The 14,389-nt window shown below is 38.0% G+C and overlaps 1 protein-coding gene across 6 annotated transcripts in view; it reads left to right on the plus strand.

Annotated features, from left to right (window-relative positions):
• LOC106880298 (ATP-dependent DNA helicase DDX11) overlaps positions 1–14,389 on the plus strand; it is a 74,258-nt gene that overhangs the window by 1,781 nt on the left and 58,088 nt on the right. For 5 of the 6 annotated variants that reach the window (XR_016243978.1, XM_089361559.1, XM_089361561.1 and 2 more), the window contains exons 2-9: positions 304–440; positions 734–864; positions 2,467–2,576; positions 4,535–4,566; positions 4,717–4,781; positions 6,729–6,794; positions 9,486–9,716; positions 11,493–11,600. Coding sequence is in view for 5 of the 6 variants with exons in the window: in XM_089361558.1 (XP_089217684.1) it covers positions 304–440; positions 734–864; positions 2,467–2,576; positions 4,535–4,566; positions 4,717–4,781; positions 6,729–6,794; positions 9,486–9,716; positions 11,493–11,600 (880 nt within the window). In the remaining variant the exon portion in view is untranslated. The remainder of the gene's footprint in view (positions 1–303; positions 441–733; positions 865–2,466; positions 2,577–4,534; positions 4,567–4,716; positions 4,782–6,728; positions 6,795–9,485; positions 9,717–11,492; positions 11,601–14,389) is intronic. The other variant, XM_089361562.1, reaches the window with a different exon arrangement.

Below are 14,389 nucleotides of genomic sequence, written 5' to 3' on the forward strand. Positions count from 1 at the left end.
CATTACTCATTCAAATTATATCTATCTGCAAATTGGTATCTTTTCTGTCCCACCCCTCTGCAAAAAAAAAAAAAAAAAAAAAAAAAAACAATTTAAATTTTCTGGAAGTACTATGTTTACCTTACCTAGATATACTTTCCCTTCCAGCTTTTATCTGAAAAACATGTTTTTCAGATTATAATAATTATACAAATACTATCAAATTGAACCAAGGTTATTTATGATATCTAAGTTAGTAGCATGAATTAATCGTTTGCAGAAGAAATCTCTTATCCAAATATTAAATTATTTAATTATGACCAGAATGTGTGACGATTTCTCTGATGATGATGGAACAGATGAACTTCTCTCAGCCATTTCTTTTGATGTCTTACCTGAAGTGAAGAAAGATACAAATGGAAAAAATTCGTCACCTTCACCAAAGGAGACACAAAAACAAGGTAGACTTTTTTCCTTTTTTTTTAATTTCTTCAGGTAACCCCTGAGATGATATCCTATTTTGTCACAAAAAAACTTCTCTTATTCTAGATTAAGTCAATTCCTCATATGTCATTTCACACTTGTACTTATTTGGCAAGTATCTTGGTCTGAGATCACATAATTAAACTAAGATAATTACTTTTGTCATTTTAGCCTTTTAAGAACACACGAAAGTGTCATGATAATTTTCATTTATTTCTTTCAAGACCTGCTCGCGGATACAATTCTACATTATTTTGTGTGCCTATTTCAGATTATGTTAATGTGCCAGAAGAATTTCCATTCCCATTTATACCTTACAATATCCAGTTGGGTTTTATGAAAGCACTCTATGAATGTCTACAACTTGGAAAAATTGGAATATTTGAAAGCCCAACAGGAACTGTGAGTAGAGCAATTATTATGTCTGAACTCAGAAATAATAGAGTATTTTGTAAGCATAAATTAGTATTTGACCATTTTGTCTATAGTTTTATTCAAAATCTTTTATTTGAACTTTTGCTGGATTTGCACTCATAAAATGTCTCTCTCTACAACAACTCCAGTTCAGTTGAGGGTCTTAGCTTTGTGTTGTGAATTACTTGGTGACCTTATTAATGTCAGTGTCACACAAAAAACACCCAGTAAACTGTAAAATGGTTGGTGATAGGAAGCATATCAAATACATAGAAACTATGCCAAAATAGACACTGAAAGTTCAACACAGTCCTTCAACTCAGATCCTGTTAAACTCTCCAATCCATACTTGCATGCAAGATGGATGTTAAATGATGATTATTATTTCTTTATTGCTCACCAGCAACTAAACATAGAGGGAACAAACAAGGACAGGCAAAGGGATTGAGTCGATTACATTGTCCCCAGTGCATGACTGGTACTTATTTAATTGACCCCGAAAGGATGAAAGGCAAAGTCGACCTTGGCGGAATTTGAACACAGAACATAACAGCAGACGAAATCCGCTAAGCATTTCGCCCAGCGTGCAAACAATTCTGCCAACTTGCTGCCTTTTATAATGATAATGAATGAAAAAAATTTTAGCTTTTAATTTGTTGCTACTAACATTAGTATACTATAAGTCTTTTCAAAATCATTATAGCATGGGAAATTTCATCGTAAAAACTATGTTAAATGATGAATAGAAAAATAAAACATGAAATAAACTTTATACAGCTGAGATCTAAACACTACAAATATCAAAAATTCTCATATGGCAAATGAGATAGCAATAAAAAAAAAAAGTAGCTTTATTGGCACTAATGTGAGTGGATGAAATATGCCTAGTTGCTTTGTTGTAAAGGTTAACATGTTCATCTGGATAATGACAACAGCTTGGTTCAATCTGCACAGGCAGATCTGTGTATGTTTTTTCTGTCTTGGTTTCATGCTTATAAAGTGTCTCATTTAATTTAAAATTTATATTGGAACTATGTTTTTTAACATAGTGTTTTAATCATATTTATGCTGCTTTAGTACCTTCCTTATACCATGTTGAAATAAATTGAACAACTTAACTGAGAAACTACTCATTTTAAAGGTGAAGTATATTTGCCACTTAAATGTGGCTGACCCCTAAGGGTGGATGTTACTGTTGCTTTTAGCCCCAGGAGAACATCTCCTCCAGCTGGCTATCGACACACATCTGTGTCCTGCCTGTATTTGCAAAGGTAAGTCATCCTTCCCATCTTGATCTGCGATACGTACGGACTCGAGTTTCTGGGTATTTTCCCGTCCTCAGCGTACGACAATTGCCAACCTTCGATGCGAAAGATATCCCGATGCAAGTACTTATATCTTTTTCCAGTGAAATTATTCACTGATCTCATTTTAAAGTTGTATATTTAAGAGATGAGAGGAATTATGTACATTATTTACACTATTTACATTCGACGGATATTTGTCCTCATCTTGTTTGTTGTTAACACTTTTCTTTTTCTCATCTCACTACAAATAATGTAAATAATGCTCATTTTATATTTGTTTCAGGGTAAATCTCTTAGTGTAATTTGTGGTTCACTTAAATGGCTGCGTGATTATAAAGAAGAACAATTAAAACAGTTGGAGAATTTAATGAATGAAGAGGCCAACACTAAGGAGTATGTATTTCATTTGATTGACATTTGCTTGTTATTGAAATCAATGGCTTTCATCCACATATTAGGATAGTTGCTGTGAGGTCAAGTATATATGTAGTGTGTTTGTATCTCCATACCTTGACATTGAGTGATAGTGGTAAATGAGCATCACTGCCATATGTGTGATGCCTTTGTTTCCAGTCTTCTATGGAGACGCAATGGCCTAGTGGTTAAGGCAGCGGATTCGTGCTCATAGGATCGCGGTTTCAATTCCCAGACCAGGCGTTGTGAGTGTTTATTGAGCGAAAACGCCTAAAGCTCCACGAGGCTCCGGCAGGGGATGGTGGCGAACCCTGCTGTACTCTTCCACCACAACTTTCTCTCACTCTTACTTCCTGTTTCTGTTGTGCCTGTAATTCAAAGGGTCAGCCATGTCACGCTGAATATCCCCAAGAACTACGTTAAGAGTACACGTGTCTGTGGAGTGCTCAGCCACTTGCACGTTAATTTCACGAGCAGGCTGTTCCATTGATTGGATCAACTGGAACCCTCAACATCGTAAGCGACGGAGTGCCAACAACAATCTGTGAAATATTTACCTAGCTTGTAAACAGGTGAGGGTTGGTGATATGAAGGACATCAGGCCAATGAAAATTTACTTAAGTGATTTATGTCTGACCAATGCAACAATGGAAAAGTGCACTTTAAAATGACAATATACAATCTTGTTTTCAAACCTTGCTATTGTTATTGTGTTGGGTAAACAATTAAGTCACATTACAGTTTACCTTAGTTTGACTAGCTGTAAAACAAGCCTCATTTACATTGTATATATAAACGGTTTATGTTGAGAAGAACATCCAGGTGTTAAATCACCTGTTGTAAAAGCGATAAGCCTATGTTTAAATATACATAATCCCTCCTTTCCATGTGAGCTTAGAACAAATATGTGGATGTGTGTATGCAGAGACAAAATGTCTAAATGGATTAAGACAGCAAAATGCTGAACAATATTTCTTCCGACTTTATGTTTTGAGTTCAAATGCTATTAAGGTCTTCTTTGCCTTTCATCTTTTTGGGGATCAATACAATAAGTACCAATTCAGCACTGCAGTCAATGTAATCAACATACCCTTCCCATGAAATTGCTGGCCTTGTGTCAAAAATTTGAAACCAAAATGACTAAATGGATTAAAGTACAATGCTACTAGCATATAAGTAGCCTTGTACTTCATCCATTTAGTCATTTTGGTTTTGATTGGTTGGTCAAAGTCATTGAAGGCACAGTTTAAGAACAAAATTTCTCTCTTGCATGTTTAGCAATAAGAAAAAAAGTCTAGTAAACCCTGGCCCTCATGAAAATGTTTTGGTACCCTGAATAGGATTTTTTTTCGTTTATCCCCCATTTGTTTTGTCTTCAAGTGGTTTAGCAAAGGAAGAAATCAGCCTTACCAAACCATTCCACTTAAATGAATACAACTGAAAATAGTAGTCAAGGTTATGGGGAAAGCTGGTGAAGCAAGCCAAAATCAACCAAACTCAAATTTAAAATTCTACAGCTCTAATACATCTATAATTAGTTAGAATTATTTTCCAGGAATTTAATGTTAAAATTTTAGAATTGTTTACAAAATGATCTATGGTTTTGTTGTTATTTAGCCACAGGTTGTCCCCTATCCAGCAGATTTATAATCAATAGCATTCCAGCTGTAACCATCCAGTCTTTTTGTGCATACAAGATGCACTGTCTAACATGTCATTCTTTACTAAGACAGTAGTGGGAATTGAGGAAGATTTGACTATGATTTCTTGCAGATAAAGCACAGAGGTTTCCTCATTGTATTATTTGTGGTTTGGTTTGATTTTCTTTGTTTTAATTTATTTATTTTTACAAGTATTCTATGAGTAGATGTCCTTAATTCTAATTAAGCTTAATATTTGCATTATCTCTGTATTTTTCTCTTTAATTATTTCTACAGGTTAATTGAAACTAAATCTAAAGATGCTAAAGGTTTGTATAGCCTTTTTTTCTCCTGGTGGCTACATTTTTTAAAGATTTCAATTAAATAAAACTCTTTTCTAAAAGATACGGTTATTCCTGTATTTTATTCTTTATCTTGTGATCCCTTTAAACTAATGAAATAATTCTTTATACTTACAGAACTTGATTGGATCACTGAATTCTCTGAGAAGACCAAGAAAGAAGAAGAACTCAATAAGATTTTGGTACAATTCTGAAATATACTTTTATTTATGACAAAAATCATTGCCGTCATTCCTGGCTAGCAGAATCGTTTGTACACTGGGGGAAAACAAGAGGCAGCATAGCTTCCTGCTTTACATTCATCATCATCATCATCCTTTAACTTCTGCTTTCCATGCTGGCATGGGTTGAATGGTTTGCCCAGAGCTGGCAAGTTGGAGAGCTGCACTTAGTTCTAGTCTGATTTGGCTTGGTTTCTATGGTTAGATGCCCTTCCTAACACCAACCACTTTACAGTGTGTGCTGGGTGATTTTAATATGGCACCACATGAATACTTCTATGTGGCACCAGCACATTTGTTCTGAGTTCAAATCCCACCAAGGTTTACTTTGCCTTTCATTCTTTCAAAGTCAGTAAAATGTGTACCAATTGAGCACTCGGGTGTCTGTGTGATGGAATAACCCAGTCCCCATAAAATTGCTGGTCTTGTGCCAAAAATTAAAACCCTTATTTTCGTCGGTTTTATGTTTGCTGTTCTGTTCTTGTAGATTTGAGAAATATTAAAATCTAGCATCTTATGAGGCTCTGTAACTGTTGGCTCTTTGAGATTAGCAAGATTATTGCAGTTTATGTTCAGCTTGAACATCTTCATGTCAATGACTTCATATGAAACTTAAATGTGAAGTCATGAATCGAAATTCAGTAAATTTGATAAATTGATTAGAGGCAGTAATGTAGATGTATGGTGAATGTAGGTATGCAGTTCAGACGAAGCGGTATACAGCTAGCTAGTTCTGAAGAATTAAGTCTGTTATAATGACAGAACTGGTTAAGACAATGTACATGTTTCTCATAAAGTGCAGTGCAGCATCTTCTGGAGAAACCTTTGAGAATTAAAACCAGGACCTACTAATTGCCATGTCTAATAAAATTAATGTTGTTTAAAACTTTTTAAACTTGTACAACACCTAATGAAGAAACAAGAATTCTTTATGTATGTGTGTGTATATATATATATATATATATATATATATATATATATATATATACTCTCTCTTTTTACTCTTTTGCTTGTTTCAGTCATTTGACTGTTGCCATGCTGGAGCACCGCCTTTAGTCAAGCAAATCGACCCCAGGACTTATTCTTTGTAAACCTAGTACTTATTCTATCGGTCTCTTTTGCTGAACCGCTAAGTTACGGGGTCGTAAACACACCAGTATCGGTTGTCAAGTGATGTTGGGGGGACAAACACAGACACACAAACACACATATATATATACATATACATATATATGACGGGCTTCTTTCAGTTTCCATCTACCAAATCCAACATGTTGAATGGCTGTTGAAAAATGTGCTTCTAGATTAAGTTAATTTTTTTTTAAATTTGATTTATTTAGTTTGTACATCAATCGTGAAACTAATTTTGTATTGGCCACAATAACTAATAAACTTCATCTATCTCACTTGCCTTACATCATTTTTGTACCAAGGAGAAAAGTCCGTTTGTTTTTATTTTAAAAACAACAGCCATTCAACATGGAGTTTGGCTTTAACTGCCTTTTCTCCCTCTCTTTATATATATGTGTGGTTCAGGGGTTAGAGCATTGGGCTCACAATCATGAAGTAGGTAGTGAATTAAATTCCCAGACTGGGCAGTGTTGTGTTCTTAAGCAAGACACTTTATTTCATATTGCTCCAGTTCACTCAGTTGTTGAGATGAGTTGCAATGTCACTGGTGCCAAGCTATACCAGCTTTTGCCTTACCCTTGGATAACATTGGTGGCATAGGAGAGGCTGGTATAGATGGGCAACTGCTGGTCTTCTACAAACAACCTTGCTCAGACTTGTACCTCGGAGGGTAACTTTCTAGGTGCAATTCCATGGTCATGTGTATGAATGTATGTCAACAGACATTATGTGATGATGAGGATATTGATATTTATATATATATATTGCCTTCTTTAGGAAAAGAAAGCCTTATTCGATGCTGATAAAAGAATTAAAGGAAAGCATAAAACTTCAAAAAGAAAGGTAATTGAATTCTTGTCTTTATTTTATTTGTACAATCTGCATGAAATTTGCTTGCAAACTTGTGGTTACATACACAGTCTTTCTGTGGCATATTGGACAAATGGCTTCTACTATTACATTGAACCGACCAAAACCTTGTGAGTGGATTTGGTAGATGAAAACTGAAAGAAACCTGTTGTGTGTGGCTGTGTGGTAAGAAGTTTGCTTCCCATCCACATGATTCTAGGTTCAGTCACATGCATGGCATTTTGGGCAAATGTCTTCTACTATTGCTTCAGGTTGACCAAAGCATTGTGTGTGGATTTGGTAGACGAAAACTGGAAGAAGACGTGTGTGTGTCTACCTTTATCACATTGTGTGATGGGTGTAAGTGAGTATCACTGTCATACAAGCGATGCTGTTCCTTTCCTGTCTTCCATGGAAAAACGTGCCTCATCATATGAAACAGCATTTAGCTTTAGAAAATCTTCCTCAATAAATTGTGTATGGATTAAGCAAACATGGAAAAATAAACATTAGATAATGATATACACATATATGTAAGGAGTGGAGGAGGTTTCTCTTCAAGTGTCTTTGCATTGACATTATTTGGAACTGCTTAACCTGTTCCACAGATTAAGCAATGTTTGGAATGTGATGAGCAGCAGAATAAAGAACCTTACTTGAAAACAAGCAATGTTTGGCTTTGTGAAAGACATCTACTGTAATTTTGTTGTCAAATTATGCCCCTTTTTATCTAATATATAACTTAAGAATTCAATAAAAATCAATAAATCATGTACCAAACTGTCTGTTGGATCAATATGGTCAACTTGAAGTTAATTCCTCAGAATGCCTGCAGTCTAATGATTGAAACCAGTAAAAACAATACACTTACAAATGTGCACGCGTGTGCACACACACACACACACACAGTAGCAGCATTTTTACACCTAGTTCCTCTGCTAGTTTTCATTCAGGTGGTCATCACAGACTGAGTCACTTGTTGCTCAGAGTTACTGCCCTACTTGGCGAGTTGGAGGTCAATGTCTTACATTTCGAGCTTGGTTTCTACAGCTGGATGCCATTCTTAACACCAACAACTTCACAGAGTGTACTGGGAGCATTTTATCCTAGCATCAACACATAAAAGGTTGTTATGTTCTCAAAATGAGTAAAGGATTCTCTTGACTCAACATTGTTCTAATTCCTTTGCCACCTACTTTACAGACTGTTTGGAGTGCATTTTACATTTTGGCACTTGCACCAATAAGGTTTCCTTCTACCCCATGCCACCAGCACAAGTGCCAGTAAGGAGACGCTGGTAATGATCATGCTCAAATAGTGCTTTTTATGCACCACCGGCATGGAGACATTCGGCAGCCCTGGCAATGATCATGCTCCGATGGTCACCAGTTAACATCCATTTCCCATGGTGGTATGAGTTGGATAGTTTGTCAGGGGCTGGCAAGCCAGAGGACTGTGTCAAGCTCCAATGTCTGCTTTGGCATGGTTTCTTAGGTTTGGTGTCCTTCCTAATGCCGACCACCTAACAAAGTATACTGGGTGCTTTTTTACGTGACATTGACACAAGTGAGGTCACCAAGTAACTCACACAAGACAAGCCCCCTTCAACTGAGATCGGTGTAGCATTGAGGGAGATGGGTTTGTGCCAAGTGATGAGGGGTTAAAGTAGGATACAAAGACTGGAACAGATACTCTGCAGTGGAGATGGTGGATGAAAATGTGTCAGGGCACACCCTCAAGTTACAGGGTGGTGACAGACATACCCTCATGTATGTGTGTGTGTGTGTAATATTTGGGATATTAATTTCTGTTTTTTCTTTTTGTTTCTTTCAGTCATTAGGCACTGCTTTGAAGAATTTTTAGCCAAATGAACAGACTCCAGTACTTTTTTTTAAAGCCTGGTACTTATTTTATCAGTTCTTTTGCCAAACCACTAGGTTACAGGGATGTAAACACACCAACACTGGTTGTCTGGCAGTGGTGAAGGACAGACACAGACACACACACACACATATATATATATATATATGATAGGCTTCTTTCAGTTTCTGTCTTACAAATCCACTCACAAGGCTTTGGTCTTTGGTTGGTCCTACACTATAGCAGAAGACACTTGCCAAATGTGCCATGCAATAGGACTGAACCCAGAGCCATGTGGTTGGGAAGTATAACTCAGTGTATTCTTTCTTTTACTTGTTTCAGTCATTTGACTGCGGCCATGCTGGAGCACTGCCTTTTAGTCAAACAAATCAACCCCAGGACTTATTTTTTGTAAGCCTAGTACTTATTCTATCAGTCTCTTTTGCCAAACAGCTAAGTTACGGGGACGTAAACACACCCGCATCGGTTGTCAAACGATGTTGGCGGGGACAAGCACAGACACACAAACATATACACACACATACACATATATATATATATATATATATATATATACATATATACGACGGGCTTCTTTCAATTTCTGTCTACCAAATCCACTCACAAGGCTTTGGTCGGCCTGAGGCTATAGTAGAAGACACTTGCCCGAGGTGCCACGCAGTGGGACTGAACCCGGAACCGTGTAGTTGGTAAGCAAGCTACTTACCACACAGCCACTCCTGCACCTATAGCACACAGCCACTCCTGCGCCTATATTGATTTCTTCAAAACTTTTACATTTTATTCTGCTTTCACCTTCCTTAGTGCCATGAACTAGAAAGTGAATTTGACAAATTGATAAAATCATCCTCTGAAGACATTAAGGATGCATTCGAAGCTGAGTTAAGAGAAATCCACAAACTGGAGAATTCAGAAGAAAATGAAGATGCTGAAATTGTTCTCAGTGAATATATTAGTGATAACGAAGCTGATGGAGAGAAGAATGACTCTGGCAGAGAAGATGATAATGATACATCAGAAGAACATATTATGAAGGTAAACCTGTTGATTTCTTTAACTGATTCAACTTGGTATTTGAGAGAGGTAAATAATGAAGTCTAAAATTTGTTTTTTTTTTTAAGGTAAAGTGGAAATGGCAACATGGAGGAATCAATAGTTAATCACAAGTCTAATGTCCTAGAAGCTCCTAATGTTACTTGTTGTTGTTGGCACGACGTCGAGGGTTCCAGTTGATCCGATCAACGGAACAACCTGCTCGTGAAACTAACGTGCAAGTGGCTGAGCACTCCACAGACACGTGTACCCTTAACGTAGTTCTCGGGGATATTCAGCGTGATACAGTGTGACATGGCTGGCCCTTTGAATTACAGGCACAACAGAAGCAGGAAGTAAGAGTGAGAGAAAGTTGTGGTGAAAGAGTACAGCAGGGTTCGCCACCATCCCCTGCCGGAGCCTCATGGAGCTTTAGGTGTTTTCGCTCAATAAACACTCACAATGCTGGGTTTGGGAATCGAAACCGCGATCCTATGACCGCATGTCCGCTGCCCTAACCACTGGGCCATTGCACCTCCACTAATGTTACTATAACACATTTATCCTTCATTCTCTGTAAATTGGTGATATCTCATCTTTTTATCTTTTATCTTTTACTTGTTTCAGTCGTTGGACTGTGGCCATGCTGGAGCACTGCCTTGAGTTTTTAGCTGAATAAATCGACCCCAGTACTTTTTTTCTTTTAAGCTTGGTACTTATTCTATCAGTCTCTTTTGCTGAACAACTAAGTTATGGGGACATAAATACACCAATACCAGTTGTCAAGTGGTAGTGGGGGAACAAACACACCCACATCCTGAGGTCGTTCTTCTGTACTTCATCCCTTGTCTTTTTGGGCCTTCCACTTCCACAATGTCCATCTACATCACATGACCAAACCAGCCTAGTCTTCTCTCTTGCCCACAACAACTAATTCCTCTTATTCCTAACTTCTATCTCAGAACACTAGCACACAGGTATAATTACATTACACATCCAGCTGAGCATTCTAGCCTCATTCCTTTCTAACCTTCACATTCTAACCCTCTGCATTCAGGGCCCACATCTCACTACCATGTAGAATTGCTGTCCATATACGTGCATCATATAATCTTCCTTCCATTTGGAGGGAGAAACCTTTTGTGGCCAACAGAAGTAACAGCTCTCTGAATTTCTTCCATCCTATTCTTATTTTGGCTCTCACACTCTCCGTGCATCCTCCCCAACTACTAATTTAGTCCTCTAGGTAACAGAAATGATCTACTACCTCTAATGAAACACCAGGGCATTTGAGAGAATCAATTTCCCGAGTCTCTAAAGTTTTCTATGAATCCTCTGCATTTTCTACATACAAATACTATCTTCTCTGATAACCTTCCTATTAATCCACTGCACCCCTTGTGTGTCCATAGCTCTCTTTCTTTCTTTCTCTCTCTCTCTCTCTCCCCCTCTCTCTCTCTCTCTCTCTCTCTCTCTCTCTCACGCACATACACACACACACATGTACACACTCTCTTCTAATTGTTACTCATCTATTTCTCAGAATATTTTGAAGTCCATAAATTAATTGCCAACCTTTTTATCTAGTCAATACAAATTATAGTATCTATTCTGAGATGAGATGATAGGTGAAGCTTTCTTGTATAAATTGGTAATACTACTGCTGAACAAGGTACAACTTTGTTTGTTGTGCCCAAGTTTCTCTTTTTCAAATTGTTGTTTATACTGTCTTAATATCATTTGTTATGTTTTGTTACTAATTTCTCTCCGTTTTTCCAGATCTATTACTGCAGTCGCACTCATTCCCAGCTGTCTCAGTTTATTAAAGAAATCAAGAAGAGTCCCTATGGAGACGATGTCAGCGTAACAACATTAGCTTCAAGACAAGTAAGATTGGCCAATAAAAATTCCTAAACATTAAGACTCAATAGATTTAAATATGAAGGCATATTGCCTAGTAGTTAGAAGGTTGCATTCACAATCGTAAGTTCATGGTTTCAATTCCTGGACCAGGGAAGTGTTGTGTTCTTGAGCAAAGCACTTTATTTTGCATTGCTCCGGCCCTCTCAGCTGCAAATAAGCTCCCCTGTGACCAATTGGTGTCCAGTTTAGAAGGACTATCATGATCTCGGTCTCTTATACATCATAGGCCTCCCCACCTAGCCAGTCGGACAGCATCATTTGAAAGCTACAAAAATGCAAAGAAGTGTATGGTGACCAGCAGTCTATAACAGCATCTAATAGTCTGGTCCATATGGTGATACAGTGACATTTACATATGCCAAATATTTCCATTCATATTTTATATAATACTTTCAGCAATATTTAATTATTAGGACAATTATATTATATAAGTTGTTTTTTGCCTTAAACAAATCAAAATCGCTGATGTGGCCAATGACAGTATCTCTTGATTGGCACTCGTGCCAGTGGAACGTTAAAAGCACATCCGAGCGTGATTGTTGCCAGGGTCACGGATTGGCTCCCGTGCCGGTAACACGTGAAAAGCACCATTCGAGTGTAATCGTTGCTAGCGTCGCCTTACCGGTATATGAAAAACAACATTCAAGTATGGACGTTGCCAGTGCTGCCAGGCTAGCTCCCATGCAGGTAGCACATAAAAACACACTTTTGAGCATGGTCATTGCCAGAACTGCCTGACTGGCCCTCGTGCAGGTGGCATATGAAAGCACCCACTACACTCTCGGAGTAGTTGGTGTTAGGAAGGGCATCCACCTGTAGAAACTTTGCCAGATTAGATTGAGCCTGGTGCAGCCTCTGGCTCACCAGTCCTCGGTCAAACCGTCCAACCCATGCCAGCATGGAAAGTGGACGTTAAATGATAATGATGAAAGAAAGCATCAGATTTCGATAATACTGGAGCTCAGTGGATTTTATTGTAATTAAAATTGTAATCATCCATGTACAAATTTCTTGAAACTTTAACCCCACCGAAATTTCTTTTCTGCTGATTGAACTATTTTTACATACACTGGATTTATTTGCATTTGACTATCTTCATGTGGATCAGGATCAGAAATCATTCCAAAGCAGTTATTGTTGCTACTGTTGCATGTTTTGAATATGCCATTAGACCATCTCTTGTCTCATGCCAACAAGCGAAGCTTTACAAAACCACTTGATCTAATAGATATTATTGCAAATTCTACCTTCAGCTTGAACACTATCATCTTAAAAAGTAACAAGTATATATTAAATTGTGTAGTTCCACATAACTTAAAAGGGTGGGATGGTCATGGCTGATATGTCTTTGATTGTAGGTCTTAATCAGGGTTAACTTGAGACACCAAACAACAGCAATATCTCATAAGTTATATAGTTACCTAAAGCACTGAAGCGTATCTCTTTATGCCTGAAGCCTATCCAATTTTAAGTCATCCTATACATTTCCAATAAATAAAGCTTCTACAGGTTGGACCTTTTAAATCCAGCAACTCTCATGATACTTCTATGGTCCAGCACTTTTTGAATCTATCGCCATTAGTTTGTTGATCTGCTACAAGGAAGGTACTTGTTAATAGTGCAAAGTCACCAAGGTTTTGTTTACCACAGCCAAGTGTTTTGGGATGTAGTCCTACTCATTTCTAGTATTTTGCTGGATTTTGGCTCATATAATTTATGTTACACAAAACCAAGTTTGGGAGCTGCCTGACTCACCTCCATGCCTGTGGCACGTAAAAAGCAACATTCAAGCGTGATCGATGTCATTGCCGCCTGACTGGCACATAATAAGCACCAATCAAGCGTGGTTGATGCCAGTGCCGCCTGACTGGCCCCTGTGGTGGCACATAAAAAGCACCCACTACACTCTTGGAGTGGTTGGCATTAGGAAGGGCATCCAGATCACATTGGAGTGTGGTTGCCTCCTGGCTTGCCAGTCTTCAGTCAAACCGTCCAACCCATGCCAGCATGGAAAGCAGACATTAAATGATGATGATGATGTGTCATTTCTGTTTTAAGCTTTTTTCTGGCTTTCATAAGACATCAAGATATGTCTTTTATGTTTTGTTTATTTGTTTCAGTCACTAAACTGCAGCCATGCTGGGGCACCACCTTGAATTTTTTTAGTTGAACGAATCAACCCTGGTACTTTGCTGAACTGCTGAGTTATGGGAACATAAACCCACCAACACCAGTTGTCGAGCTGTAGTAAGAGACACACACACATATATAGAATGGGATTCTTTCCCTTTCCTTCTACCAGATCCACTCACAAAGCTTTGGTCAGCATGAGGTTATAGTAGAAGACACTTGCCCAAGGTGCCACGCAGTGGGACTGAACCTGGAACCATTTGGTTGGGAAGCAAGCTTCTTACTACACAGTTATACTTGCAACTATATATGGAATAAGTTGTCAGCGATATCTGTGGAATGTAATGGCACTTTCCTTAGGAATCAGTCTCTGTTTTCTGACACATGTCTGTGAATCAGTAATAGGCATAGGAGTGGCTATGTGGTAAGTAGCATGCTTACGAACTACATGGTTCCGGGTTCAGTCCCACTACGTGGCACCTTGGGCAAGTGTCTTCTACTATAGCCTCGGGCCAACCAAAGCCTTGTGAGTGTATTTGGTAGACGGAAACTGAAAGAAGCCCATCGTATATATGTATATATATATATATATATATATATATATATATGTGTGTGTATATGTT

The sequence above is a fragment of the Octopus bimaculoides genome, chromosome 13 (genome assembly GCF_046866305.1).
Source record: "Octopus bimaculoides isolate indiv1 chromosome 13, ASM4686630v1, whole genome shotgun sequence".
NCBI lineage: Eukaryota > Metazoa > Mollusca > Cephalopoda > Octopoda > Octopodidae > Octopus > Octopus bimaculoides.